Genomic DNA, 25,622 nt, shown 5'->3' on the forward strand with positions numbered 1-25,622 from the left:
CTCCCTCCCCTCTTTTTCACTCCTGATGTAAAGGAAGGAAACCAGAACACTGCATTGTGGGGTTAATGGCACAAGAGGTAATCCCATAGGTCAATTATCTTTTGCTTAAGCCAATGGCTTCCCCCAAGAACAAAGAGCAGCAAATCAAAGCAGCTAATCGCTGTTACACTCAAGAAGATTTCATTATAATATGCAATATTGTCGTTACAGTCATTTGAGAGTGCCACCGTGTACAAGTAATAGATCCTAAATAACTGGTAGGGAAGGAAGCAGATCATGATGACCCCTATAAAGAACAGGTTTTTCAACTGGGCCCAGAACTCCTGGTGGGACAGTAAGGAGGGGCGCAGCTTCCGCACCATGGACATAATGATGAAGACCTGGAAGACCAAGAGAATCAGCGCAATGGCTATGACAACGGTGACTATCAAATAGTTGATGACTCGCACATACGTACGAGTAAGCTCTTTGTGGAAGTTAAAACAGTTGTACATATCGTACACTTCAAAACTTCCGTACTGAGAAGCAATCAGGGGCACCATAATGACAATCACCAGCAGCCACAGGCCCGCGCTGGCAGCCACCGCGTGCAGTTTTCTGTAGAATTCCACCTTGTCCTTGCGCTTGAAGAAGATGAGGTACCTGATGACCAGGATCACCAGGTAGAACAGGAACGTGAGGTACATGTGGATGTGCAGCATGGCGCTCACGAATTTACAGAAGGACAGCCCAAATATCCACCTGTGCTTGATGAGGTAGGTCAGGCGGAAAGGCACGGTCAGCAGGAAGACGCTGTGGACCACCACCAGGTTCACGACCGCTGTGGTGGTCACTGACCGGGTGTTCATCTTCACGAGAAGGAACAAAATGGAGATGACGCCCACCAGCCCGCCGATGAGCACTGCGCCGTAGAGCCAGGTTAAGTGGGGTGTCACTATAGGTTTGCAGGAACTATTGTTGGCAGACATACTTCAGAAGCCACCTGGAAGAGACAAAGTGCCCACATAACTGACAAACTTCCAGAACTTAGTACATTCCCGCCCTCTCCCGCCCCCCCGCCAGCACTGGCATCGTGGCTGTGTCATTTACCTGTTTACATGACGTCAACTTTATATGCCTTAAGAATGAAGATGAGCCCAGCCCGTGTGGCTCTGTGGTTGAGCGTCATCTATGAACCAGGAGGTCACAGTTCGATTCCTGGTCAGGGCACATGCCCAGGTTGTGGGCTCGATCCCCCATGTGGGGTGTGCAGGAGGCAGCTGATTGATGATTCTCTCTCATTATTGATATTTCTATCTCTTTTCCTTCCATCATTAAATCAATAAAAATAAGTTTTAAAAAAGAGGACTATGTCATATGCGTGTCTGTGTACTCTAGACTGAAAATACGTTGATCCTAAATCTCTCGTAGGTGGAAGACCTCATGCAGAGACCCCCAGAGACATGTATATATGTACACAGTCAAGACAGTTTGCATAAAGCTGGATTGCAGACCGTCTGATGCTGAAACATGGGTACTGGCCCCACTGGAAAAAATCATAAGATGATGGAAAGTTGAGGGGAACCCTTTAAGTACACAAAATGTATACATACTTTAAGAGCTGACAGTTCAACTGATGTTTCTTTTTTTTTCAGATTTAACCCATTGGAATTAATAATTATTCAAAGTGTGTATATATTTTTTGGGGACAACCTGTATATTTTTTAATGATCCTAGTTCTCTAATTCCTTCCAAATCATCAGCAAGTTATTCAAGAATATTTACATTCAATTCATTTAAAATACTGATTACTTTGGCAAAAAAAAATTGTCTAAGTCAAGGCAGCAGAAAGCAAGAGGAGGGTATATCTGAATTTCTAATCACAGTTATGATGTCACCCAGCATTAAGGCCGTGCCAAGTTCTGTCCATGGGCCCCACAAAAACACAACATGTCTCCTAAGGCTCCCATCGCCCAACCTCACATTCATGAAAGAACCACTATTACTTTTCCTCAGGACTCCTGAAAGATCCTTCCCCTAAACAGTCCTGATCCTTTCTAATTCCTTTTCTACATTCTAACTCATTATTACTACATGGAAGATTTAGTGATCTATTCATTACAATAGTCAAATTATTTAAATTCCTTCAATGGTTTCCTATTTTTTTAAAGATAAGAATCATAATCCTTACATGTTTAAAATGTTCTGGGTTATGGCAAAATCTGATCCCTTGAGACCAGATTCAAGAAATAATGTAGAGATGAAACTGATAGGATTTGAAGGATGTATATGGAGAAATGACAGAAAAGAAGTGTCTCAATTACTCTCAGATTTCTGACTTGAGTGTATGTGTGATTAGAGATCTCTGTATTGGCACCAGGAACAAATATGAGGAAGGATATTACATTATGCTCTTAGTACCTGACCATCGTACCACATTTGCAATTATTCTTATTCATCTCTTGAATGTCTCTTTATACAACCAAAATTACCCAGCAATAAAAATGAACCAATGCCCGGCTAGTGTGGCTCAGTGGTTGAGCGTTGACCTATGAACCAGGAGGTCACATTCAATTCCCAGTCAGGGCACATGCCTGGGTTTCAGGTTTGGTCCCTGATAGGGGCGTGTGGGAGACAGCTGATCAATGGTTCTCTCTCATCACTGATGTTTCTATCTTTCTCCCATTCCCTTCCTCTCTTTGAAGTCAATAAAAAACATATATATATATATTTTTTTTTTAAATGAAGCAACTACTGATATACAGAATACCAATGAATGACAAAAAACATCTTACTAAATCCTGTATTCTCAATATCGCCCCCAAGGGGGCAAAAGTTTGTTCTTGAGGTGTGAAAAACTACTACTTATGTGTAAAACACACATATACATATACTACATAAACACACAAACAGCCTATCTATGGTATTAAAATTTCATAAGAAGGGGAGGGACAATTACAGAAAAATGTCTAAAAAAGACTATTTAGGGTGGGGCAAAAAAAAAGTTGAGAAACGCTTTACTAAATAGAAGATGCCAGCCACAAAAGACTACATAGTGTATGATCTCTTTTCTAGAAAATCAAAACAAATGTGATTAAAAGAAAAATCAATTTAGTCCAGGGCCCAGGTAGCAGGGGAAGATAACAGACTTCCAAGGGCCACGGGGGAACTTATGGGGTGAGGGGATGTTTTATATGTTGGTTACAATTGTAGTTATTGGTCAAAGCTCATCAAACTTACTCTTAAAACTGGTCAATTTCCTTGCATATAGCTTATACCTCGATAAAACTAATTTAAAATGATGATGATAATGATGCTGATGACCTGACCTCAGACAGCCTCTGCTTTTGTGAGCATGGAGGAGTTCCTAAGTGGCCCACTTAAAAGGTTGCCTACTGTTATATACTGAAGAGAAGTTGCTCTATCAAGTAGACATGAAATTATATTGTGTTCATATCTGAATCAAGGATGAATGTCCCACCATCAGTTGGTGTTGCTTACAAATTATAGGATGGCAAAAGGGAATACAGTGAACTCCATAAATCCAAGCAAAGGCAGGAAGGAAAAAAATAAACAGAAAACAAAGAAGAAAACAAATTTGAAATAGACCAATTTGAAAAGAAAACAGTAAGTCCAGACATATCTGAAATCATAATCAATATAAACTATTTATATTTTGTTCATCCAGGTACAGAAAAGAAAAATTGTATACAACCCTGTGAATATACCAAAAACCACTGGATTACGTGCTGTGGAACAGTGAATTTTATGGTATGTGGATCCCATCCCCATAAGGCCATTGTTTAGAGAGGGAAAGAAAAAAGCTGTCTGAACTGAGCCTCTGGTGATGAGGAAAAAGAGGGAGAACCATCCCCGATTAGGTGAAGAATGAAGACAGAATCCGTGGTGCCAAGTGCTGCGTTCTTGCTGGGTGGCCCTGGTCAGCCAGCTTGGTGCCAGGGTGCCAGGATTGGGGAGCTTTGGGTGACCTGGCCAGACTCAGGCTAAATGTCCTGGTCCTGCTGACCTTATTCTACAATCCTCTTTGCTTCCCACTCCATCCCTGGATTCACTTCCTCCTATTTGCACAGAAGAGATGGGCCCCACCCCCTGACCACCCAACAGGAGAGAACACGCCCTGCCCATCATTTCTTCATAGAACTTACCAGCAGCATCTCGCTTTTCCCCGACATCCCCCATGCCCACCCCAGAAACGAAGGGTCCATGGAAGCTGTGTGAGTCCCCACTGTGTCTCCAGGGCCAGAGGAACACCTATATCTGTCCTGGGATCAGAAGACAAAATCGCTCAATCTTACCGCCAGAGGGAAACCTCGAGATGGTTGGCCCAACACACCCTTTAGACTGAGGAAGACTCCAGAGAAAAGCCACAGGGGCACCTTCGTTAACTAACGCACAGCGGTGGGCAGCTGAGTCTCAGTGCCCGTTCCTGCCCGCTGCTGTCCCTGCTGCCACAGGGGAGCTCCAGAGGCCCACAGAGGTGGGTGCCGGCTCCTCAAAGGCAGAGCCATGTGCCCTTCTTCAAGGTCAATGTTAGGAGCCAGGGCGAAGAGCCTGCCTGGGCTAGAAGAGGCAGAACACTGAGCAGAGGCTGTTGTCGGGCCAACGGCTTCCCTGCCTTTGAGATGCCCTTAGAGCACATGCTAGTCTGGTACGTTCGCTGAGAACAAGCAGGATCATTCTCTTTCATCTCTCCGGGAAAACCGAGCAGCATTCTACTCTAAATATTTTCCAGAATGACTACTCCCCTGAAGGACTGCCTCGAGGTAGCCAAGAAAAGCCGAGAATACGGGAAGCAGCGTGGGAAACAATCAAACAGATGTGAGCTCTAAAGAAGTCATTAGAGGGAGTTGTACGCCCGAGTAACATATCAAAGGCCCCCCGCCCTCCTCCCCACGTCCACGCTCTCACAGCCCTCCTCCCGACGCTGGAAAGGAGGCCCCCGCTCTTCAGCTGAAACGGCAAACCCTGCTCCGCTGAGACTGTTCCAAGGAATCACTCACCAAAACGAGCGGCTGGAAGCAGCAAGAGCTCGCTGGGCTGAGCTGCCATTCCTGCCGTCGTCGGGGAGGTGGGCATGGCTCCCCCTTTACGGCTTCTGGTTACCGACAAGGGTAGTGAGAGCTGAGGCTGGGGCCGCAGGAGGTTGACACTCACAGACTTGGTGCCCTCAGAGGCAGAGCCACCCCCTCCCAGAAGGCCCCTCCGCACACTTTACCACCTGCTTTCTGCCAAATGAGGGGCCGGCTGCCGAGTCTCCCCATTCCTGCAAGGTGTTTTGCTCGGATCCATAGGTCTATAGGTAATAAAATGTGCTGTGGCCCTAGCTGGTGTGGCTCAGTGGACAGAGCGTCAGCCTGCAGACTGAAGGGTCCCGGGTTTGATTCCGGTCAAGGGCACATGCCCGGGTTGCAGGCTCGATCCCCAGCGTGGGGTGTTCAGGAGGCAGCGGGTCAATGATTCTCTCATCATGGATGTTTCTATCTCTTTCCCTCTCCCTTCTTCTCCGAAATCAATAAAAATGTATGTAAAATGTGCTGTGCATCCTGACCATCTCCTTACTGGAAATCTTGCTTCAAAGAAACACCCCGTTTCCCAAGGATTGTGCTTTGTTCTCCGCAAATGTCTCGTCTGCGGGCTTGTGACCCTGGAGTTCCTGGGTGCCCGGTGCAGTGGCTTCTCGCCACCCTCACAATCTGGCCTCCTTAGTCGTCCCAACGCCCAAGGACGGAAAAGAACACGTCAGGGAGCCAGGGGACCAGGGAGGCAGGAGGGCTTCAGCCGGCAAGGCGTGGCCGCCAGCCATGCAGTGACTTTCTCCCTCTCGGCTTCCTTCCAGCCCCGCGAAGAGCTGGAAGGTGAGAGGGGAGAGCGATCCCTAAGGAAGGCTGCTCACACGTCCTCACCTCTCCTGGCTCAGCCGGTGGGGCTCAGCAAGGGCCTCAGCAGGCTCCTCCTTTCCGCACCACTGTGACCATCTCCTGTGTTTATCCAAATGTCCATCTGCTTTTTCATTATCTCCTTTTTATCATAATAACTACCAGGGTCTCGTTTCCTTCTCTTTCCTCAGTGGTTTTGTTTTGTTTTGTTTTATCACACACAGAAAGAGGCAACAAGTTGAAGAAACTAAAGCATAGTTAGATGGACAGGATTTTTTTCACTCTTTTAAATATTTTGGTACATTTGCTGCTAGTATTTTTCGATGCATCTACGTTAGTGATATAGTTACAATCCCAAGGCAGCTCATTTTTCAGCCCGTATTTTTCACTAATAATATATTGAAGTACTTAGTCTTAAAGCTTCCCTACTTTTATTTCTTTAAATATGTTTTTATTGATTTTTTGTTTTAGAGAGAGATGAAGGGAGAAGGACAGAGAGATAGAAACATCGATTGGGATCCACTGCCTCCTGCGTGCCTCCTACTAGGGGCTGAGCCTGCAACCCAGCCATGTGGCCTGACCAGGAATTGAGCCGGTGACCTCTTGGTTCCTGGGTCGATGCTCACCACTGAGCAACACTGGCCGGGCAAAACTTCTCTACTTTTAAATGACTGCAGAACATCCCATCCAGTGGACATCTCCAACGTTATTTAACCAAATTTCCAGCAATGGGTTGTTTCTAACTTACTGTAATTACAAGTAAGTCTATGATAAACATTTTTGTGAATTATGCACTTTACCTATTTTGGATTATTTTCGGAAGGTGGCATCCAAGAAAAGAGTGTTCACGTGACATGACATGTTTGTGTATCTAGATTTTAGAGCCAGATTGCTTTACTGACAGATGTAAATGTGAAGTATTTATTGCCAGTAAAAATGCTATTCCTGCTTTCTAATGGAGGCTATTCCTGTCAAGCAGCGTGTTTCTAATACTTTAGCCAAATGACCCCCATCATCCAGCAGACTTTACTCACAGTTCTTGCAGGCAGAATTCTGAAATGAGAAAACCAGGGCTGTGGGTAAAATACTGGCCTCCAGTAACTTTTCCCCGGAAGCCTGTGTCATCCTCTCAGCAAGCTAAGCCAAGAGCGGGAAAACACTCCCAGAAGTCCTCTAGGATGTATCTCCTGCTCCATCCAGGCCTTCCCCCCACATCTACGTAGCGCTCTGGACAAGTCCCGGGCCTCTTTCTTGGAGCCCAATATCATCTGCCAACAAGTCAGGATGCTGCGGCCACCTGGCCCCTGGAGAGGACCACGAACGGACAGGGACTTCAGAGAAGGCCGAGCCTCTTTCCGAAGGGAAAGATGGCATGTCGTTTGAGAACTAGCCCCATCGATGGCGGGAAGGCACCATGCCTCCAAGGTGACTGAGAAATATAAGCTTCTTCAGAGCAGGGGGCCCTCGCGCAAGTCAGAGCTGCTGAGAAGGCAGCCGGGAGAGCGGCCGAGGCTCCCCTCCTGCCGTCCACAGTCCCAGGGGCCTCGGGTTCCTGCCGTGTCCTGATTTGTGGGTAACAACAGCTGCCTTGTCCCGAGGGTTTCCTTGGGTCCTGGTGCCATTGGAACTTTCACTTACATTACTGATGTTCCTCCCACGTCTAGGATGTGGGTATTTTTTATCCCAAATATCTGTTGAAGAAATTGAGGTTCAGGAAAGTTAAGCAACTTTCCCGGGTTTGCTCAGCCGCCAAGCGGCAGCACTGAAACCCACAGGTTGGGTGCTATGGGCAGGTGGCCACGGCGCAGAAGTCCCTGCCTGTGAAAGAAAAGGGGGCCACTGACCCCTGCTGCATGCCTCTCCCCTACAAGCTGGGGAGTCTCCTCAACAGCTGGCCCTCGGTTCTCCGCTGCATTTGTCTGTCTCACTACGGCCACTCCCAGGGCACTGAAAGGCAATCGATGTGGACACTAGCAGGGGCTGGGAGAGGTCACTCAATAGGCCCCCGTGGCATTCTCAAAGCCAATGATTGCAAGATATTAAAAACCAAAACTGCATTCAAATTTGACTACTAAAGTTGAATTTGCCCCTAAGATAGATTCCTGAGCCCTTTTCTTAATTCCTTTTCACTCTTTGAACTCTAAGACCTTAACTCCCCTTTTTAGAGATTGGAAACCACCCTGAGATTGTTACATGGTTCCTGACCAGCGGCCCAGCCCAGAGAGATCTGGCCCAGGGACAGACAGTCTCGCCATCCGTGGGTACAGTGGGTACGAGGGGCTGGCATCTCGAAGTGCCACGGCTCTGTGCCCAGGGATCCCTGGATGAGCAGCTGGGGCACAGTCCTCCCCTAGGATTGCCAGGCTTGCGTCACACTGTGCCTTTCCTCTGCCTGCCTTTTAGTCTGGTTCATGGTCTGTTTCCCAGCCCCCTCTGGGGCCTCCTGGACTCCCATCCATCTCCCCTGGCACTTCTGTCTTCACTCCCTGCCCTCCCAGTCATTTAGGTGTGGCTCTCTGTTCAGTGACCTCCATGGACCAGCCAGCCCTGCGCTATTGGTCCCAGCCTGGGGCTGACGTTCTTTAGGGCCTGTCTCCTGTTGCTCCTGCCACCCTGTTCCCCTGCCCATCCCACGGGGGCTGAAGCCATTTCCTGTAGAAATCTCCCGTGTAGGAGGGGCCGCCAACTTCCTTAGTTTCCCATCTAGTTCTCAGCTCCTTTTATCTTGGTTTGCTACCCAGCAGCCTCTGAACAGTACACTGTACCCATGCGGAGGGGAACTCCAAGATTAGATAAATTAGTCCCTCTACAGTGGCTCATGATTCTCAGATATGTGTGGCAAAGGGCACGTATCAGTGTATCCGAAGAGAGGAACTAAGTTGCTAGGGGCATTTGGTCCTCTGTAGAGGAAGGTGAGGACCAGTGTGCCGTTATTAAGCACAGGGGGAGACCCGTGTGAGAATGGAGAGAGGAACCAGCAACGGTGGAGGTAGGAAGACGCACCAGATATCCAATCATGCATCGGAGACTGTAGGAAGCGGTTTTAGGGTTAAGCCTCGGACTGACCTGCTGGCAAAGTCGCAAACAAGTCCCAGCTTGGAGGGCACAGTCCTCTAAGCATAATTAAGCTTGATCTTGTGACTGCTCCCTAGATCTTTCCTGGGTAGCTAGTGGGCTGTGGGAGGGGCAGCAAGTGCTGTCAAAACAAGTGAAACTTACAACAACATTGTCAATTGCCTTGTTTGTCCCTGATTATAAATAAAGCACCAGCTTTGTAGTCTGGATCTGTTCTGCGGCCTCAGCCAGGCACAGAAAGATCCACCCAGCCCCAGCTTTCAAATCTATCTCTCCTCTCTTTATTTCTAATATTTCTCAATCCCTGGCCGCCTCCCCTTAGAACTGGTTCGTTCATCTCTCTTTCCGCGCGGGATGTGGAAAAGGGAGATCCCCGCCATGTCTGGCCCCCGCCGCATCAGGCCCCCGCAGGAGACTTCTTGGGAGGATGTTGCACAGGAAACCTCACCACTGGATCTGTGGTCAAATGTGATGACCAAGTCTAAGACTTTACAATTTAACAAAGACCTGGCTTGGGCAGTCATCTCTTACTCCATCTCTCAGCTCACCCAGACATCACTTCAGGCTTCCACAGCACAACTCCCTTGTAATAGTCCTGATTACCAAGCACGCAAAGGCATTTCTTTCTGGTCTTCTGGTTGACCCTTCAGCTTCTTCAAGCTACCAAATGCTAACATGAGTAGCTCCTCTGGACTCTGGCCACAGAATTAACCTCAGCCCTGAAGGCCCTTAAAGTAGAATACTCAGAAAGAACCAGACCTTGGAAGTTCCAAGACGGAGCAGAGGGAAAGATATTTATTAGAGATCTCAAACCTAGGTCATTGACTTGGCTTAAATATTTTTCTCCTGGACGATGTTTTTGCATCTTAAATGACACGCTAGTATTGCTGTTCATATTCTGTATTTGTTACATACAGCTACAACTACTGTATACAATGAGAGTAGCAATCCCTTGCCTTTCCCATAGTTTCTGAGTAGAATGGTTTAGTGGGGTTCAATGGTGTCCAGCCCCCAGAGAGATATGTCCAAGTCTTAATCCCAGATACCTATGAATGTGACCTTATTTGGAAAAAGAATCTTTGTAGATAGAATTAACTTAGGGATCCTGGGTTTTCTACGTGGGCCCTACATCCAATGACAAGTGTCCTTTAAAAAGGCACATTAGGGAGAGGCACGCAGAGAGGAGAGGAGAAAGCCAGGTGAAGACTGGGGCAGAGATTGGCGTTACACAGCCATCCCCCAAGGAATACCTAGAGTCACGGAGAATGTGGAAGGGACAGGGAAGGTTCAAATCCAAACTGGCTCGGCTCCATACCCCGGCTGCCCTGATTCCAGGAGGAAGTTAAGATCACCTGATGAAACCCCTTCACAGAGAGCACAGCTTCCTCTTCATGCCCCTATAGCGCCCCCCACACCACCAGAAAGGCAACCGCTCTTTGCCGTTCCTCAGGTATCAGCTTTGCTTTGAAAAGAAATGGCTTTTGATTCATGACCTGACACCATCTGCAGAAGCAGAGAAAGGTGGTGGGAGGAGTGGATGACAATCCAGCTTCTATGGTCCAGACAAAGCATTAAGTAGGCAAGTGGATCACCTATTACCCTTTTTGTCTCTGTTTCTTTCATACTCTAGCTCTGATCTCACCACCCACCCCAGGCACAGACATAAGCACCCTGGGCCCCTGGGCCACCAATGCCGGGGTCCTCCCTTTCAGCGGCATGGGTGCCCGTCAGGGGGAGCTCAGGGGATAAGGAGGCGAAGTCACTGCTTCATGGAGACCAGAGCAGGAACTCAATCACTCCTTCCTCGTGTCCGAAAGGCCAGCCATGTCGCAGGCCCTCAGCAATACCCATGCCCCCCTTTTCTTGGGACTCCTCTCTGGGAGAGATGGTCTCCCTGAGACCTGCCCTTTGGACTTGCAGGTGTTGCTACTTACCAAGTAAGAGGAAGAGGAAGACTAGCGATCTCTAGGGGGAGTGACTGCACCCCCAGGAGCTCTCAAGTCCTAGGGGTGGCGCTGGGCTGGGGGTTCCTGAGCTGTTACCCAGTGAAGGCACTCCCTGCCCGTTCCGGGGTCTGTCTTCTGTCTTTACCACCTGGAGGACTGAGGGTTCTAATCCCCCGACGTTCCGGCGGCATTTAATCAACCTTGAGGCGTCGTTCAGGTACATCGGGCTCTCTTATCTGCAGTTGAACATTTGCCTCTCTGGCATACCTAAGCTAGACCTCTCCCTGTTATTGTTTTGTTTTTTGTTTTTAAATATATTTTATTGATTTTTTACAGAGAGGAAGGGAAAGGGATAGAGAGCTAGAAACATCGATGAGAGAGAAACATCAACCAGCTGCCTCCTGCACACCCCCTACGGGGGATGTGCCCGCAACCAATGTACATGCCCTTGACCGGAATCGAACCTGGGACCTTTCAGTCCGCAGACCGACGCTCAATCGCTCAATCCACTGAGCCAAACCGGTTTCGGCCGATCTCTCCCTGTTAAAGAACAGCCACACATGTCCGGCAGGAAGGACTCAGGAGCAGGAGGGACACAGGGAGAAGCCGTGGGATTTCAGAGACATTACCTGCAGTTCCAGACGGACATTACGTTTCCTGGTGGGGTTTGGAACAGGCTGAAATGTACCAGCAGGGCTAGAGGTTGTTTTTCTTTTTTAGACCTGATTCTTCACAGGCGCAATTAACTTAAAGGACTTAATCTGCTATGAAATTTTGAAGACGTCACGTGGATTCGGGGAGGAGGCCACATCGCCTGCACAAATTACACTAAGCAGGTAACCACTCAGCCAGCCCACAGTTACCTCTCTGGACTCCGCGACTGACTTATCTCTGCAGCATCTGTCCCCAGGGAGCTCAGGGAGCTCATCTGTGGCCCGGAAGATGCCCACTCTGCTTTTTTACCAGGAAATGCCCAGCTCGGTGCCACTCTGGGTCAGTCAGTGCACTGACCGCGTCAACATCAAAAGCCACCAGAAAGAAAAAGAAAGAGACAATCGGAAAATTTGAGCAGTAAGCGGCTATTTGATGATATTAAAGATTATCAAGATAAAAGCATTAAATAGTTATGTTTTTTAAAAGCCCCCTTATCTTTTAGAGATACATATCAAAATATTTATGGATAAAATGGTATTACATCTGGGGTTTTATTCAAAATGATTCAGTTGTGGGGGTGTGGGGAGGTGGAATAAATCAAACCAGGGCAGCTGTGAGTCGAGTTGCTGTAGAGGGTGTAGCTGGGTAATGGGGGCGCAGGGTGGATTGCTCCCTATTGTGCTGTGTGTTTCAATTTTTCCATACTGGCACGTTTAATCAGTAACATGAAAAGAATAAGGGCAGAATGCATTTTCCTCAAAAAAGACCAGCCACGGTGGAAGACAGATATATTTCCATTTCCTGTTATAAAGAGCGAACATGGTCAAATTCAGTGCCACCGAAGGCCCTGCTGCCAGCGGGCTCCCTCCACATCACCGAGTGTGTTCCTCCCTCTATTTGGAACCACCCGAGTCCTACCCTCCGCAGAAAGGACTGTGGACAGAGAATCCATGCTGTGAAACACACGCTGAGAGGATGCCTGGGGCAGGCGTGCTGGGCGCACCACAGGTATTCAAAGACTGTTCACTCCATAAAAAATCCTCCAAGTGGGAGAGAGAGAGGCCAGCTGACAACCCACAGACACACAGTGATTCCTGCTACTGTGCCCCCTGCTCCTGCATTCAATACCCCAGCATCCCCAGCCCCTAAGGACTGACCGAGCCCACTGAGAATCCTGACCTTCACGCTTGTGGCTGCCTGACCTTCACCCTTGGCAGGGAACATAGAATTCAAGACAGCCCTTTATAGAACCTTCTGGAAAGGAACCTTAACATCAATGGTTTTCAAATCAGTGAAACTTAAAATAAGATCTTCTTCATCTTTAGGATTAGGGAAGCAAAATACTGTGACAGTCTTCGGTGCTGGCAAAGACGAGGTGACTGCTCACTGGAGCTGAAATTGGGATCACATTTCTAGATATCACTGGGCAACGTATGGCCAGTTCACAGAAAGTTATCATACTCTCTGAGGCGGTTAATTCTCTTCTAGGAATTCCCAGCCTCAGCAATATATACACAATGTACACACTAGATACACAGAGATTTGCTAACAATAAATTAATTACGCTACACCCATAGGACCTACTCTGCCACTAAAATGATGCTTAGGAAGAAATGTTACATAAGATAGAACATTCCTATGAAAAAGAAGACTATTTATACACTATGATTTCTACCAAATAATATGGATATGTGTTTCTTGTAAGTGACTATATCAAATATCTAAGAATAGATATGTTGGATTATGAGTTTTCTTTCTTTCTTATACTTTTTCACTGTTTTCCAAATTTTCTGCAATAAGGATGCTATTTTCATAGTATAAAAATATTTTTAAACTCTTAGTTCTTCTAATATTTCTCCACCATGCAAAGTTGTCCTATATTTCTTAATTTCCTGATCACTATGACTTCAATGACAGTCACAAAACAAGACACACTCAGAATAGGTGGTATGGCTTGTGCATCTATGTATAGTTGTCCTTGGTTCACTTAAAAATAAAGTTTATGACCTCCATCTCAAGGTCATTTGGAGGATCAATGAGACATTATATATGAATGAATCTTTCCAAGCCTTTAGGTTCACAGGTTCTTTTATATGTAACATGTTGAGAAGGCTTGGATGAGGAACCATACCTGAGCATGCATTGTCATGTAAAATGTGGTGAGAGGGGGAGCATTTATAATTACTATGTCAATGGTGCTTGCAGCCAGGCATTTGGGCCCTGACATCTTGTTGCTGCTCTAGCCCTCCTACACCATGAAGCCAATGGTCACGAAAGAACGGACCCTGTCTATGTGGGCTCAGTACCCTAGGTATGCCTCCCCTCACCAGCTTCCTGGAGGAAGGAATGTGTCTGCTTAGGACTAAAACGAAGTCAAAGAGAACAACACTCTTCTTCATTGGAACGCAGAGTGTCTGGAGCCGGCTATTTTGCCAAGTCATTTGTCAGAGACCGTTGGAAAGAATCGGTGACTAGATTTGGAGCTCAGTTCCCTACTAAATCTGTTCTTTACCAGGGTTCCACCATTTTTCTCACCATGCTTCCATATGGCCACTTATAAACTGATCTCCTTAAATCTGCCGGGCAGCTGTGATGCTTGACATAAGCCAACTTCTGGATCCAAGGCATCTGAGAGGTCATGTTTTCTAAGAGGTTATATGCACACCAATGTTCTCAATTTAGGAAATTTCTTTTGTATCCAGAGACTTCTAGCACCATAGAATTCACTCTTGTTCTGCAAGGTAGTCTATAGTACTGTTAGTCAGAAATGATTGCTGAAAAGTTCTTTATTATATTGTACAGAAGTCTGCCTCCCTATAACAATCCACCATGGGGTTCTTGGGAGCGTAACAATGTAAATGTTATTTTTCCTAAGTAATATTCCTTCATCCGCTGAAAATTTCTACCTGCTTTTTTTTTCTCTCTACCTGCCATCGTTTCTTGTAACTGGGTTTCCAGCAGAGGGTAGGAGCTTTGGTGCTGAGTCCTGCCTTTATTAATTCACTGGCTGGGCCATCTTGGGCAAGTTGCTTAGTTAATATCTCCCTACTTCCTTTTCCTCCTCTGCGACTGGATGATTATAATGTTACCTATTTCATAAGGTTGTTGCACTAAGTGTTTTGCTTGCAGGCTGATAATCTACATAAAACACACCAAGGGTCTTGATGTAGAGATTTCACTTCTTAGATGCTCATCATTGGTAGGGATGGTAAAGATGGTATGATTTCCAGTACCTTCCTCATATGACCGGACTCTGGACACTCTTGTTTGCCAATGTCCTTCTTAAACTGTAAGGCCAGGTCTAAAGGCACTAAACATACTATAATCAGGAAAACTCAGAACACAGAGGGATGCTTGCCACGTGACCTAGGTATTAGCTATTTGCAATTGGGCAAATTCTTTGATCTCTCTAAACCTAAGGTTCTCTCATGTAGGACATGGGATAATAAGATTATCTGCTTTGTAAGGCTGTAAACATGTTAGCACTGATACCACCCTAAGGCACTAACTCTGTGCAATATGGGATCTAAACACTCCATTTAGGAGCACTGAGGACCCTTTTGGCAGCCAGGAAACATGCACTATTGTGACGACAGGAGAAGGTCTGGGAGGTCTGGGGGGTGGCTGTCTGTCTGGGGTGAGGGTGATATTTTCCCCCTGGGCACAGAGGCTGCCCCACACAGGTCTGACCACATCGCAGCCCGGCTCCACGACCAAAACACCGAACAGGAAGAAGGTAAAGAAAAGAAGAAGAGGAGAAGGAGGCTGGGGGGAGCACAGGAGAGAAAGGGGAAGAGGGAGAGGCCATGGAGTGACTGAGAAGTGGAAACACACGGGGTGGGTGGTCGCTTTCAGAAAGAGGGACCGGAGGAGAGCCACCAACCTGAGAAGGGGCTTCTCTGATTTTCCTTCATCCATGCCTAGTCTCTGCAGGGTCTGACGGTCAATCCCGATATGTGTGGGGGACCCTACAAAACGCACCCTGTCCCTTGCTTATAAAGAGGCAATGGCACGGAGCACAAAGACCATGAGCTGCAGCGTGAGCCGCGTTTTCCTTTTGTGGTTGTTTTCAAGGCACCCATCATTCCGCCTCACCGCTGGGTCCCAGCCTCAGCGGAGCCTCTGCAGAGCGCAGCCTTTGCTTGACTAAGATTCTTCTTGTAGATTCTTCTTGCCATTCATGGGGGTTCCTTAGCACTGCCAGCAAAATTAAAGGCACCATTGGCAGGGGGGGCATTCTCACTTCCTCTTGGTACATACAGAAATCGGGGGGGGGGGGGGTGGAAAGAAGTCCTCTCCGCTGGGAGAGTTAACCTCAACACTCGTCTTGCGTCTGGGCAAGTGTTTCTACAGCGCCCGGGTGTTCAGACGCCAGCAGGCCCGCGGCCCTGTGCTCTGAATCTTGGAAGATTCTGAGCCAGTGAGTCTCATTCTGTTGACAGATTTGGACCGTTTTCCCCCTTCTCTGCATCCTCTAGCCCCGTGGCCGGCAAACTGCGGCAAGCGAGCCACATGCGGCTCTTTGGCCCCTTGAGTGTGGCTCTTCCACAAAATACCACGGCCTGGGCGAGTCTATTTTGAAGAAGTAGCATTAGAAGAAGCTTAAGTTTAAAAAATTTGGCTCTCAAAAGAAATTTCAATCGTTGTGCTGTTGATATTTGGCTCTGTTGACTGATGAGTTTGCCGACCACTGCTCTAGCTAGTCTGGACACCAAGCCCGGAGGTAACTGCCACCAATAAGAGGTGTCCCTGTGAGAATGTGCAGGTGAGGCTGAACACGCCCAGCACTTGGCCTGTGTCAACGGCAGGCAGACCAGCGGCTGTGGAGGCGGCTCTCGGGTTCCTCGGAATCACCCTCCTTGGAGCAGAAGTGGCTATGGTCTTCAGTGGTGGTTTCCTGAGGTTCCTGTACTTCCTGACTCCCCCCCCCCCACCCCCCAACACACACACACACACACACACACACACACACACACACACACACACCCAAAAAAAAGATAAAAGGAAATGCAGCCGCTGCCCAGTGGTGTGGCAGCCCCGGCCTCCTGCATGAACCCCCGTTTGGCGCACCGGGGTGCTTTCAGGGTTTTCCAGTTCTCCGGCTGATGCATCCGTGCTGCCTGCACAGCGGGATCCCCTGACGCTTTTGAGAACAACACCGCATGGCTCCCACTTCCGGGAAGGGGCCTAGGAGCCCATACATTTTATTGCTCTCCAAACAGTTCCATGGGAAAGGAAGGAGGAAAATCACTCCAATTTCAAACTGAATTCCCAGCCTCAGGCTTTGCTTTCTTTGGGGTCAGACCCTCACCTCACAGTCATTTCAAATCAGGGGTTTTTGTGTGATTGTTTTTTTTTTAGTTGAATTTATAGGGGGTGGCATTGGTTAATAAAATTATATAAAGTGTACAATTCTAGAATATATCATCTGTATATCGTATTGTGTGTTCACCACCTCAAGTCATGTCTCCTTCCGTCACCATTTACCAACCAGGTTTATCAAGTCAGAGACCTCGCTCCGTCCCCTCTCTCAACGTTCTCCCAACACATCGAGGAGAGGCTGGTCCGAGCAATTTTCAAAGTGGCCCAGGTTCCTGAGGACCCGGCAGAAGCGAGTGCCAATGCGTATGTAAATATTTAAAGAAATAAAAGGATATAGAGTGATTAAAAAACCGAGCAAACAGAATTGCACCTTTGAAAATGAAAAATATACTAATAGAACCAGCATCTCAAAGGATATATCAGAGAAAGAAAATAAAACCTGGTGAACTGTACAATAGATATGAGAAAAAATATTGCTCAGCTTGCAGCAAGGAAAGAAAAATAATAAGAGCTAACACACTGGACACCCTTCTCCATACTTTACATACAATTTCCCTTGTAGTCCGCACAACAGTCTCACAAAGTAGAAGGCATTGCTTCCCGTTTTGGAGAGGAGGAAGCGGGGGCACAGGGAGAGAGTAACTCACCCCCATTCATGCACCCATGAGGGTGCGAGGCACAGCATTCAACCCAGGAGCCTGGCTCCGGCTCCGCCGCTCAACAGCTCTGCTCTGCTCCCATCAAGGAAATGGAAATCGGAAAAGTGACACGGAGTTCAATTTGTTCCAGAACACACGACAGAGAGGGCAAAGTAAAGGCAATTTTCTGACAGGGAATGGCTGCGGATTTTCCAGAACTGATGAAAAATACCAATCATCAGACTTGGTAAGGCCCAAGAATTTTAAGCAGGACGAATGAAAATAAATCCATACCTACACACAGCACGGGGCGCCGCCGAATGCCAGGGAAAACGGAGATGCTGGTGCTGAACAGAGCGGCTCATCAGAGAAGACACGTCCCCTAAAAAGAAAGGTTTTACAGGCAGGCGGCTTCTTCAGAGCAGTGTGGAGGCCGGAATCCAGTCAGATATTATCTTATAAATAGTGAATAAAATAACCACCAGCCGCTTTCTTTGATGACTCAGAAGGCAACCCCAGGATTTTCTTACACACCCAAGTCATCAATTCAGAAACTTATTAAAACTGAGCAAAGGGACCCTAACAGGTTTGGCTCAGTGGATAGAGCATCGGCCTACGGACTGAAGGGTCCCAGGTTTGATTCCGGTCAAGGGCATGTACCTTGGTTGAGGGCACATCCCCAGTAGGAGGTGTGCAGGAGGCAGCTGATCGATGTTTCTCTCTCATCGATGTTTCTAACTCTTTATCCCTCTCCCTTCCTCTCTGTAAAAAATCAATAAAATATATTTTAAAAACAAAAACTGAGCTAAGGGTGTGGGGTTAGCAGCAGCTCTCCCCCATCTGGCTAACTGAGGGCAAGTTCCAGCCTCTCTCAGCCTCAGCTTAGGGCACAGGAACAATGAGGGAAGCACAGGCGTGCGGGCACGCAGGCCCCGGGCCTCTCAAGCTCCAGGGCCCACTGCTCAGGATCAGAGAAGCAAATGGCCTAGGGCAGTGGCCCGCAAACTGCGGCTCGCAAGCCACATGCGGCTCTTTGGCCCCTTGAGTGTGGCTCTTCCACAAAATACCACGGCCTGGGCGAGTCTATTTTGAAGAAGTGGCGTTAGAAGAAGTTTAAGTTTAAAAAATTTGGCTCTCAAAAGAAATTTCAACCGTTATACTGTTGCTATTTGGCTCTGTTGACTAATGAGTTTGCCGACCACTGGCCTAGGGCACCATCCTGATTCTCTGTCCCACTTGGAAATCAGCAGTTTGTTTAAAGTCAATAACCCCTGCCCGACTGGTGTGGCTCAGTGGTTGAGCATCGGCCCATGCCCCAGAGGTCGCTGGTTCAATCCCCATAGGGCACATGCCCAGGTTTCAGGCTCATCCCCAAGAGGGGGTGTGAAGAAGGCAGCCGATCAGTGTTTCTCTTTCATCAATGTTTCTTTCTCTCCCTCTCCCTTCCTCTTTCTCTAAAAAGCAATAAAAACATATTTTAAAAATAAATAAAACCAACCCCCGATAAAATATAACACCACGTTCACACGTTTGACTAGCACACATGTCTATACTTTTTTAAACCAACAATTTATACATGTTATTATTTAAAGTGTAAAACACTTTTTAAAACTCCACACTGATTTGGGATTTCTGGCTGCTGTTAATCTAGAACAAGGATTTGCAAACCACAACCCAAGGGCCAAATCCCACCGCCCGCTGATTTTACAAGTGAAGCAGCACACAGCCACACGCAGCTGCTCACACTGGGCCTCTGCCTGCCCTCCTGCTGCTGCACGGCAGCTGGTGGTCATACTAGCGACGGCCTGGCCTACAAAACCCCAAACACGTACCGTCTGTGTTTTACACCCTGCTCCCCAATTCTGCCAGTCTCTGGTTATAGATCAAAGGATTCTTATTTTTTCTATTGGAAGGGAAGTTGAAGGCAATCCAGTCAGAGTCATGGGCAGGGATTCGCTCTCCGTGACCAATGGTGCCAGGAAGGCGACAGTGAAACAGACGGGGAGCTTCTGTCGTCCGTCGTCGGCTAGACCTGGCTTCTCGTCCCGTCATCAGTGGACAGTGTCCTTGTGCGGTCACTGGGGGGCTTAAAGCTGAGCATGATGCTGGGTATCATAGTGCTCAATCCATGTCCCATCTCTCCGTTCCCATCAATGCTGAAGTCAAAGCCAGCCCTGCCTGCACGGTTTCGTTTCAGAAGCGAGAAAGAGGAAGGGAGCAGGGCAGGTGCGGCCGCTCCGAGAAAGTGGAACAAAACAGGGCCCTTGTGTCCTTCCGTCTGAGCTCAGATGAAAACACGCCACTGGGCCACCAGGGAAATCCGAAGCAGCCCTTTTCTTGGTTAAAATTGCCTGCTATGTCTTCACTGAAACACAAAACTCTACCTGCTCTCTGACTGGCAGCCTCCCCCGCCCCCCCCCACACACCACCTGAGGCCTCCACTACACCTCCCCACCAGAGCCCCCCCCCCACACACACACACACACCTCCTTAGGCCTCCACTACACCTCCCCACCAGAGCCCAGCCCTGTAGGAGGCTGTTTCTGACACCGTCGTACTGAGGTGCCCCGTGGCCCCCCTGCTGCGCACTCCCTCCCTGCAAGGATAGGAAACCCCAGGGTTCCACTCCAGGTGTCCCTGTGGTCTTTGGCGGAACGTCACTGACAGATGGGCAGCCAGATGGGACAGTTCGGTCTGTTTTGTTTTTGGGTGTCATACAAACCCAGCGCTGTGCAATGGTGGGAGGAGGGAAGAGGGGTGAACATAACTGAATAGCACTGTGTCCTGGGTATGTTTCACGTTATTTCTATGGATCTTCACCATTCTCATTTGGGTCAGAGAACGTGAGCTCCCTTTTACCGGGAGTAGGAGCTGAGGCTGTGGGAGCTGACAGGTCTGTGGCCTGGCAAATGTGTTTGCCACTGAGAAGTACACAACAGCTGAGAGAATCACCTTTTTTTTTTTTTTTTTAAAATAAAGAAAGCCTAGCTGATAAGGAATGAAACCTATGTCTCCCATGTGATGGCCTCTTTCTTCTTCTTTTTTAACTGTAAATATGTTTTTATTGATTTTTAGAGAGAGAGGAAGGGAGAGGGACAGTTAGAAACATGGATGAAAGAGAAACATCATCCATGGACTGCCTTCTATAGGACCCCTACTGGGGATCGAGCCCACAACCCTGGTTCCCGGGTCAGCGTTCCGCAGTGGGGCAATAGCCTGTCTTCTGTGTGTCACACAGTGCTGGGCCCAGCGACAGGGGCAGGCTTTGTCTCTCTGAAGATCTTTGATAAGACTTTTCTCTTCCCCCACTTAGACTTAAGCTCAGAGCAGCTGAATCGTGTCTCTGCTATTAGCACTTAGAGTACAGGGTGAGAAAAGCCCGGCCCCATGCCCACAATCCTTCATCGTCACCCAGGGAGATGGGTCCCACTATTAATGCCAGAGCCCCATCTCAGCACTGGATCCACGGGGAGACCTTGAACTGGGTGCTCTTAACCAGTGGTTCCAGTGATTCCGACACAGACACCCCCCAGAACCACTGTCTTAACGTAACTGAGTGTCAGACACCCACCATTCATCCAAATTTCAGCACACGTGGTCTCGTTAAGAGTCAGCCTTTTGACCTCCCTGCAGCACTCAGAGTCCACAACACGCTACCCAGGCCGGGGGGACGCAGGTCTCAGACAGGTTTCCCTCTCCTGCTCTGCAAGAGGTCCAGGGGACCTTCAGCCTCGATGTCCTCATTTGCAGTATACGGAAGCATGGTCTCACACCTAACCCAATGCACCCTGTTCTTCTGCGCAGCAATCAGCATTCTTGATAAAACGCTTTGACTTTTTTCTAATAACCCTCAGTAGTAATGTTCTAGAAACAAGCTACTATCCAATCACTTGGCTAATGATTTTTACTCAACCTTTTTTTCCTTTTATGCAATCTAATAAAGATGACCTAACCACTCATTTCCTGTGAATGTCTCTGCCAACAGCAAATAATGACTTACAATCTTTGCATTTGTTTTACATGAATGAATTGTGCCTTTCCGACTATAGTATTGGCTCCTGGAAAGCAGGGGTCATAAGCCATAAACATTTTAATCTCTCTCTCTCTTTTATATTAAAAAGTGGGAATAATATTTTTTTTTACTATTTACAATTAAGAAAACTTAAAAAGTTTTATATCACATTTGCTTCTTAGGAAGAGACTTTTACAAAGCCAGGGAAACAATTTTGCTCTTGGGAGAGATGGTTGTAGGATAGATTATATGCAAATGGTATATGGAGTGGGAGAAGGAGAGGGAGAGAAGAATGAATTGATGAATATGACAAATTTTTTAAACTTCTGCATACCATACCCAAACCCCAACTAAAGCTTCTCTAAGTTGGGCCCTGGCACTGAATAAAGTCTGTGCTAGACATGGCCACTGCTCCTCAGAGGGATTACGGCCTCGGAAAAAGGTAACACTGCGCTAAGACGATCGTGGGCAGCGCACGAGCGCCACTGTGCCAGCTGTGAAATGGTACGATCATATATGTGATTTGTACTGTGCTCCGCCTCCAGTTCCTCCTAAAATCCTTGAAATTTCTTGTTTAAAAATATATTTGCGTTGATTTCAGGGAGGAAGGGAGAGGGAGAGAGACAGAACCATCAGTGATGAGAGAGAATCATTGATTGGCTGCCTCCTGCACATTCCCAACTGGGCATCGAGCCTGCAACCTGGCCATGGGCCCTGACCGGAATCAAACTGTGACCTCCTGGTTCATAGGTCGACGCTCAACCACTGAGCCACGTTGGCCGGGCAATCCTTATAATTTCCTACGTAACCAGAGCACTAGGAGCATCTTGTTCTCACATTTAATCTTTGACTCATCCCCGGCGCAAAGCTCCTAAAATCCTTGCAACTTCCTAAGCGATAAGATCACAAGGAGCATCTTTGTTCTAAGTTTGGTTGTCAAATATTTTTAATCCTAGGATTTAAATCTCCCTAGAGATGTGAAGGAACCATAAACCAGCTGATGCAGACTGAATCTGTCTTTCAGAAAATGAAGTACTCCTAGAAGAGAGGCACTCTTGGGCCACACGTCAATCCCTACCCATGTAGCTGTGAGGCAGCTCCGGGGAATGGAGTGCAGATGTGGGCATCATCAATGGGCCAGGCAGTGGAGGCCAGGCTGAAATTCTTTATCAGGGAGCAGTGTGGTATCCTAAATTCTATACGATCTGACTTGTGGGTTGTCCAGGAAAACCTACCATTTATGCTCAGGGCGGGAAGTGCTGAGATGTGAGTGCTACTATTCCTTCGCGGAACTTCACTCCCCAGCCACCCCATCCCAGAGACCAGGCTACTGGGCAACCTGTGAGAAGTGTTTCTCTCTCCCATGTGAATTAAATTAGACAAATTTCACTCTTTTTAAAATATGACTTAATGCCCAGGAACTGCAATCTTTAGTTGACCAAGTATTTTGAAATAACAGTTATGTCCAATGTTAAAAACAGAAGCAATCTTTGGACTTAGCAGCTACTGTTTTTAGACCATTTTGAGTTCGAAGCCTTCAGTACCTAATGCACATAATCTCCAAAATGGCATCTTCACCTTTCCATTCATTTATTCAGTCAATTCACTCATTTATTTATTTCAGATGTTGAATACTTAGCATGCTACAAATACTGTTCCAGAATCCAAGAATGAAAAGGCCATAGTTTCTGCCCTTAAGAAAATTGTATTTTTAGGAAAGATACTCTTTTTAAATTAAATTTGATTATGATTGTCAGGAATAATACCATTGTCCTCAACAAGATGGAACAATAAGAATATTTGATACATATTTTGTCACAACTCATACTAGATTTGAAGACCTTTTGCAAAGTAATATTTCAGAAATGTCTGACCAATTACAGAATTTTTCTCAAGTTCATTACTCTGAAGGATATCACTGATTTGCACCTATTCCAATCTTCTTTAAAATATTTTGACATGTTAATTTGGTTATAATGTGCTAACATCTCTCACAGGGTAGCACAGTGGCTTATATAGAGCAGTCATCCAATAAGCATTGTGCAGGTTCACTGAATTTTAGATTTGGGAAGCATCTTTAAAATCAGCTAGTCCTATGGTCCTTAAGCTTAATTGGGTTTTGGACCACTTTGAAAGTCTGACAAAATCTGTGGACATTTTTCCCCCATTATAAAAACACATATTTACATACACAGATTGTTGTATACAGCGTTAGGCGATTGGTGAATTACCCTAAATATCATCCATGAACTCCTTTGGGGGTCATGTAATTTAGTCTACATCTTCTACTTTATAACTGCTAAAATTAACTGCCTTGAACAGGGGTTGGAAAATCATGGCCCTTAGGCCAAATCTGGCTCATCTCTTGACTTCATACATTCTGTGAGGAAGAGTGGCTATTACCTTTTTAAATGGTTCCATTTAAAATGGTTATGTGAATACCTGCATATTATATTCAATTTTGCATCTTGGCCTACAAAACCTAAACTATTTATTACCTATTATTTTATAGAAACAATTTTCCAGCCCTTGGCTTAGAATAGTTAGAAAATATTGTCCAAATCCCTCAATGACTAGAAAATAGGACTAGAATTCGTACCCTCATTCCTCATCCACTGGTCTTCTCATTACTCCTAATTGATCAATTAAATGCTGACTGATTGACTGAGTTACACCCAATAAAACAGAAATCACGGAGTTGTAAATCTGGAGTGCTTAATATACAACTTCTTGGATAAAGAACTGTGCAGAGTTGTAGAAAGTTAAAATTCAGAGAACAAAATCAGATTACAAATTCATCAAAGAAGCAAGATTAAACTCTCATATTATGCATGCCTGACTTGTTGTTTTTTTTTCAACTTTGCATTATGTTCCATTCCACCTATTTGAAATGCAATACTTCTTAGAAAAAGGAAATAATGGTAGAGAAGGAACTTAATGTAAAATTATTTGAATAGATGTTGTTCTTAACTTGGTTCTGTTAATCCTCACCCGAGGATATTTTCCATTGATTTTTAGGGAGAGTGGAAGAGAGAGGGAAAGATGGAAAGAAACATTGATATGAGAGAAACACATAATTGGATGCTTCCTTCACGAGCCCCGACAAGTGCCCGGGCCAAGGAGGAGCCTGCAACTGAAGTACATGCCCTTGACTGGAATCAAACCCGGGACCCTTTGGTCTGCAGGCTGACACTCTATTCACTGAGCCAAACCAGCTAGGGCTTGTTCTTAACTTTTAATTATGCGATTTTAAAGTTATTCTTTCATTCCTCCTGTCATGTAGTACTGTAAAAAATGGAATGAAAAGAATTACAATAGCCATTATTATGGGTGTTATTTTGAACATATTTCTCTTAGGAATTTCAAAAGCCCCTGATTGCTATTGGTTGTTTTCTTCTATTGATTAGGGCTGCCAGGATGGTTTCAAACTGTATGGGACAATATTACCGTCAGACAGTTTGAAGATTCTTTATAACGGAAGAAATAAACCACTTAAATGAAGATAAACATTTACCCTAACCCTAACCCAGATCCCCTAGAGACCTCTATAAACTTTTCAGCCAAAGTCCTTTCTTTTTGACAGATTCTGAAACCATTTTGCCCACATTTACTCGCTCATGAAAATTGGGTGTAACCTTCGCCGGCGTGTGCTTGACACAGGAAGGGTGAAACTGCTCTGTCTGCAGGAGTGTGGTCAGAGTGAATGAGGCTGTCTCCTAGCAAGCCCGTCTGAAGAGTCAGCCTTAGAACCACATGGGCTCTCTTTATGCGAAACTTTCACTCCCGCAACCCCACCCAAGTGTCCTGCACTTACCGGGAAAAGGCAGGTTCCTGGGGGCAGTGCGGGGACGGCCGCCTGTCTGACCTCCAGCTGGGATTGTCTCCTAGCAGCCGGGCTGCCCGGGCCCCTCCATGCTCCGCGTGCACTCGCGAGGGCTGGCCCTTCACCAGGCACAAGGAAGCTGGGGCTCCAAGTTCCTCTGCGAGTCAACAGCAACCACAAAACCTCAAAACCATTTCAAACACAGGCGCCGTGAAAGACCAAGCTCCTGCAGATGAACAGCCCCCGTTGCAAAATGACAGGAAGGCCAACTGTCAA

At 46.8% G+C, this 25,622-nt stretch overlaps 1 protein-coding gene across 1 annotated transcript; it reads right to left on the bottom strand.

Annotated features, from left to right (window-relative positions):
* Nucleotides 1-62: 62 nt before the first annotated feature.
* Nucleotides 63-25,410, bottom strand: LOC307107927 (putative G-protein coupled receptor 141; the record flags this gene model as incomplete). The annotated part of the gene is made up of 2 exons (XM_079785475.1): nucleotides 25,338-25,410; nucleotides 63-982 (listed from the first exon to the last, which is right to left on the bottom strand). The coding sequence occupies exon 2, from the start codon at nucleotides 966-968 to the stop codon at nucleotides 63-65; it is 906 nt and encodes a 301-aa protein (XP_079641601.1). The 5' UTR covers nucleotides 969-982; nucleotides 25,338-25,410.
* Between the last annotated feature and the right edge of the window lie 212 nt (nucleotides 25,411-25,622).

This window comes from Cnephaeus nilssonii (assembly GCF_951640355.1).
Source record: "Cnephaeus nilssonii genome assembly, chromosome: 12".
Lineage (NCBI taxonomy): Eukaryota > Metazoa > Chordata > Mammalia > Chiroptera > Vespertilionidae > Cnephaeus > Cnephaeus nilssonii.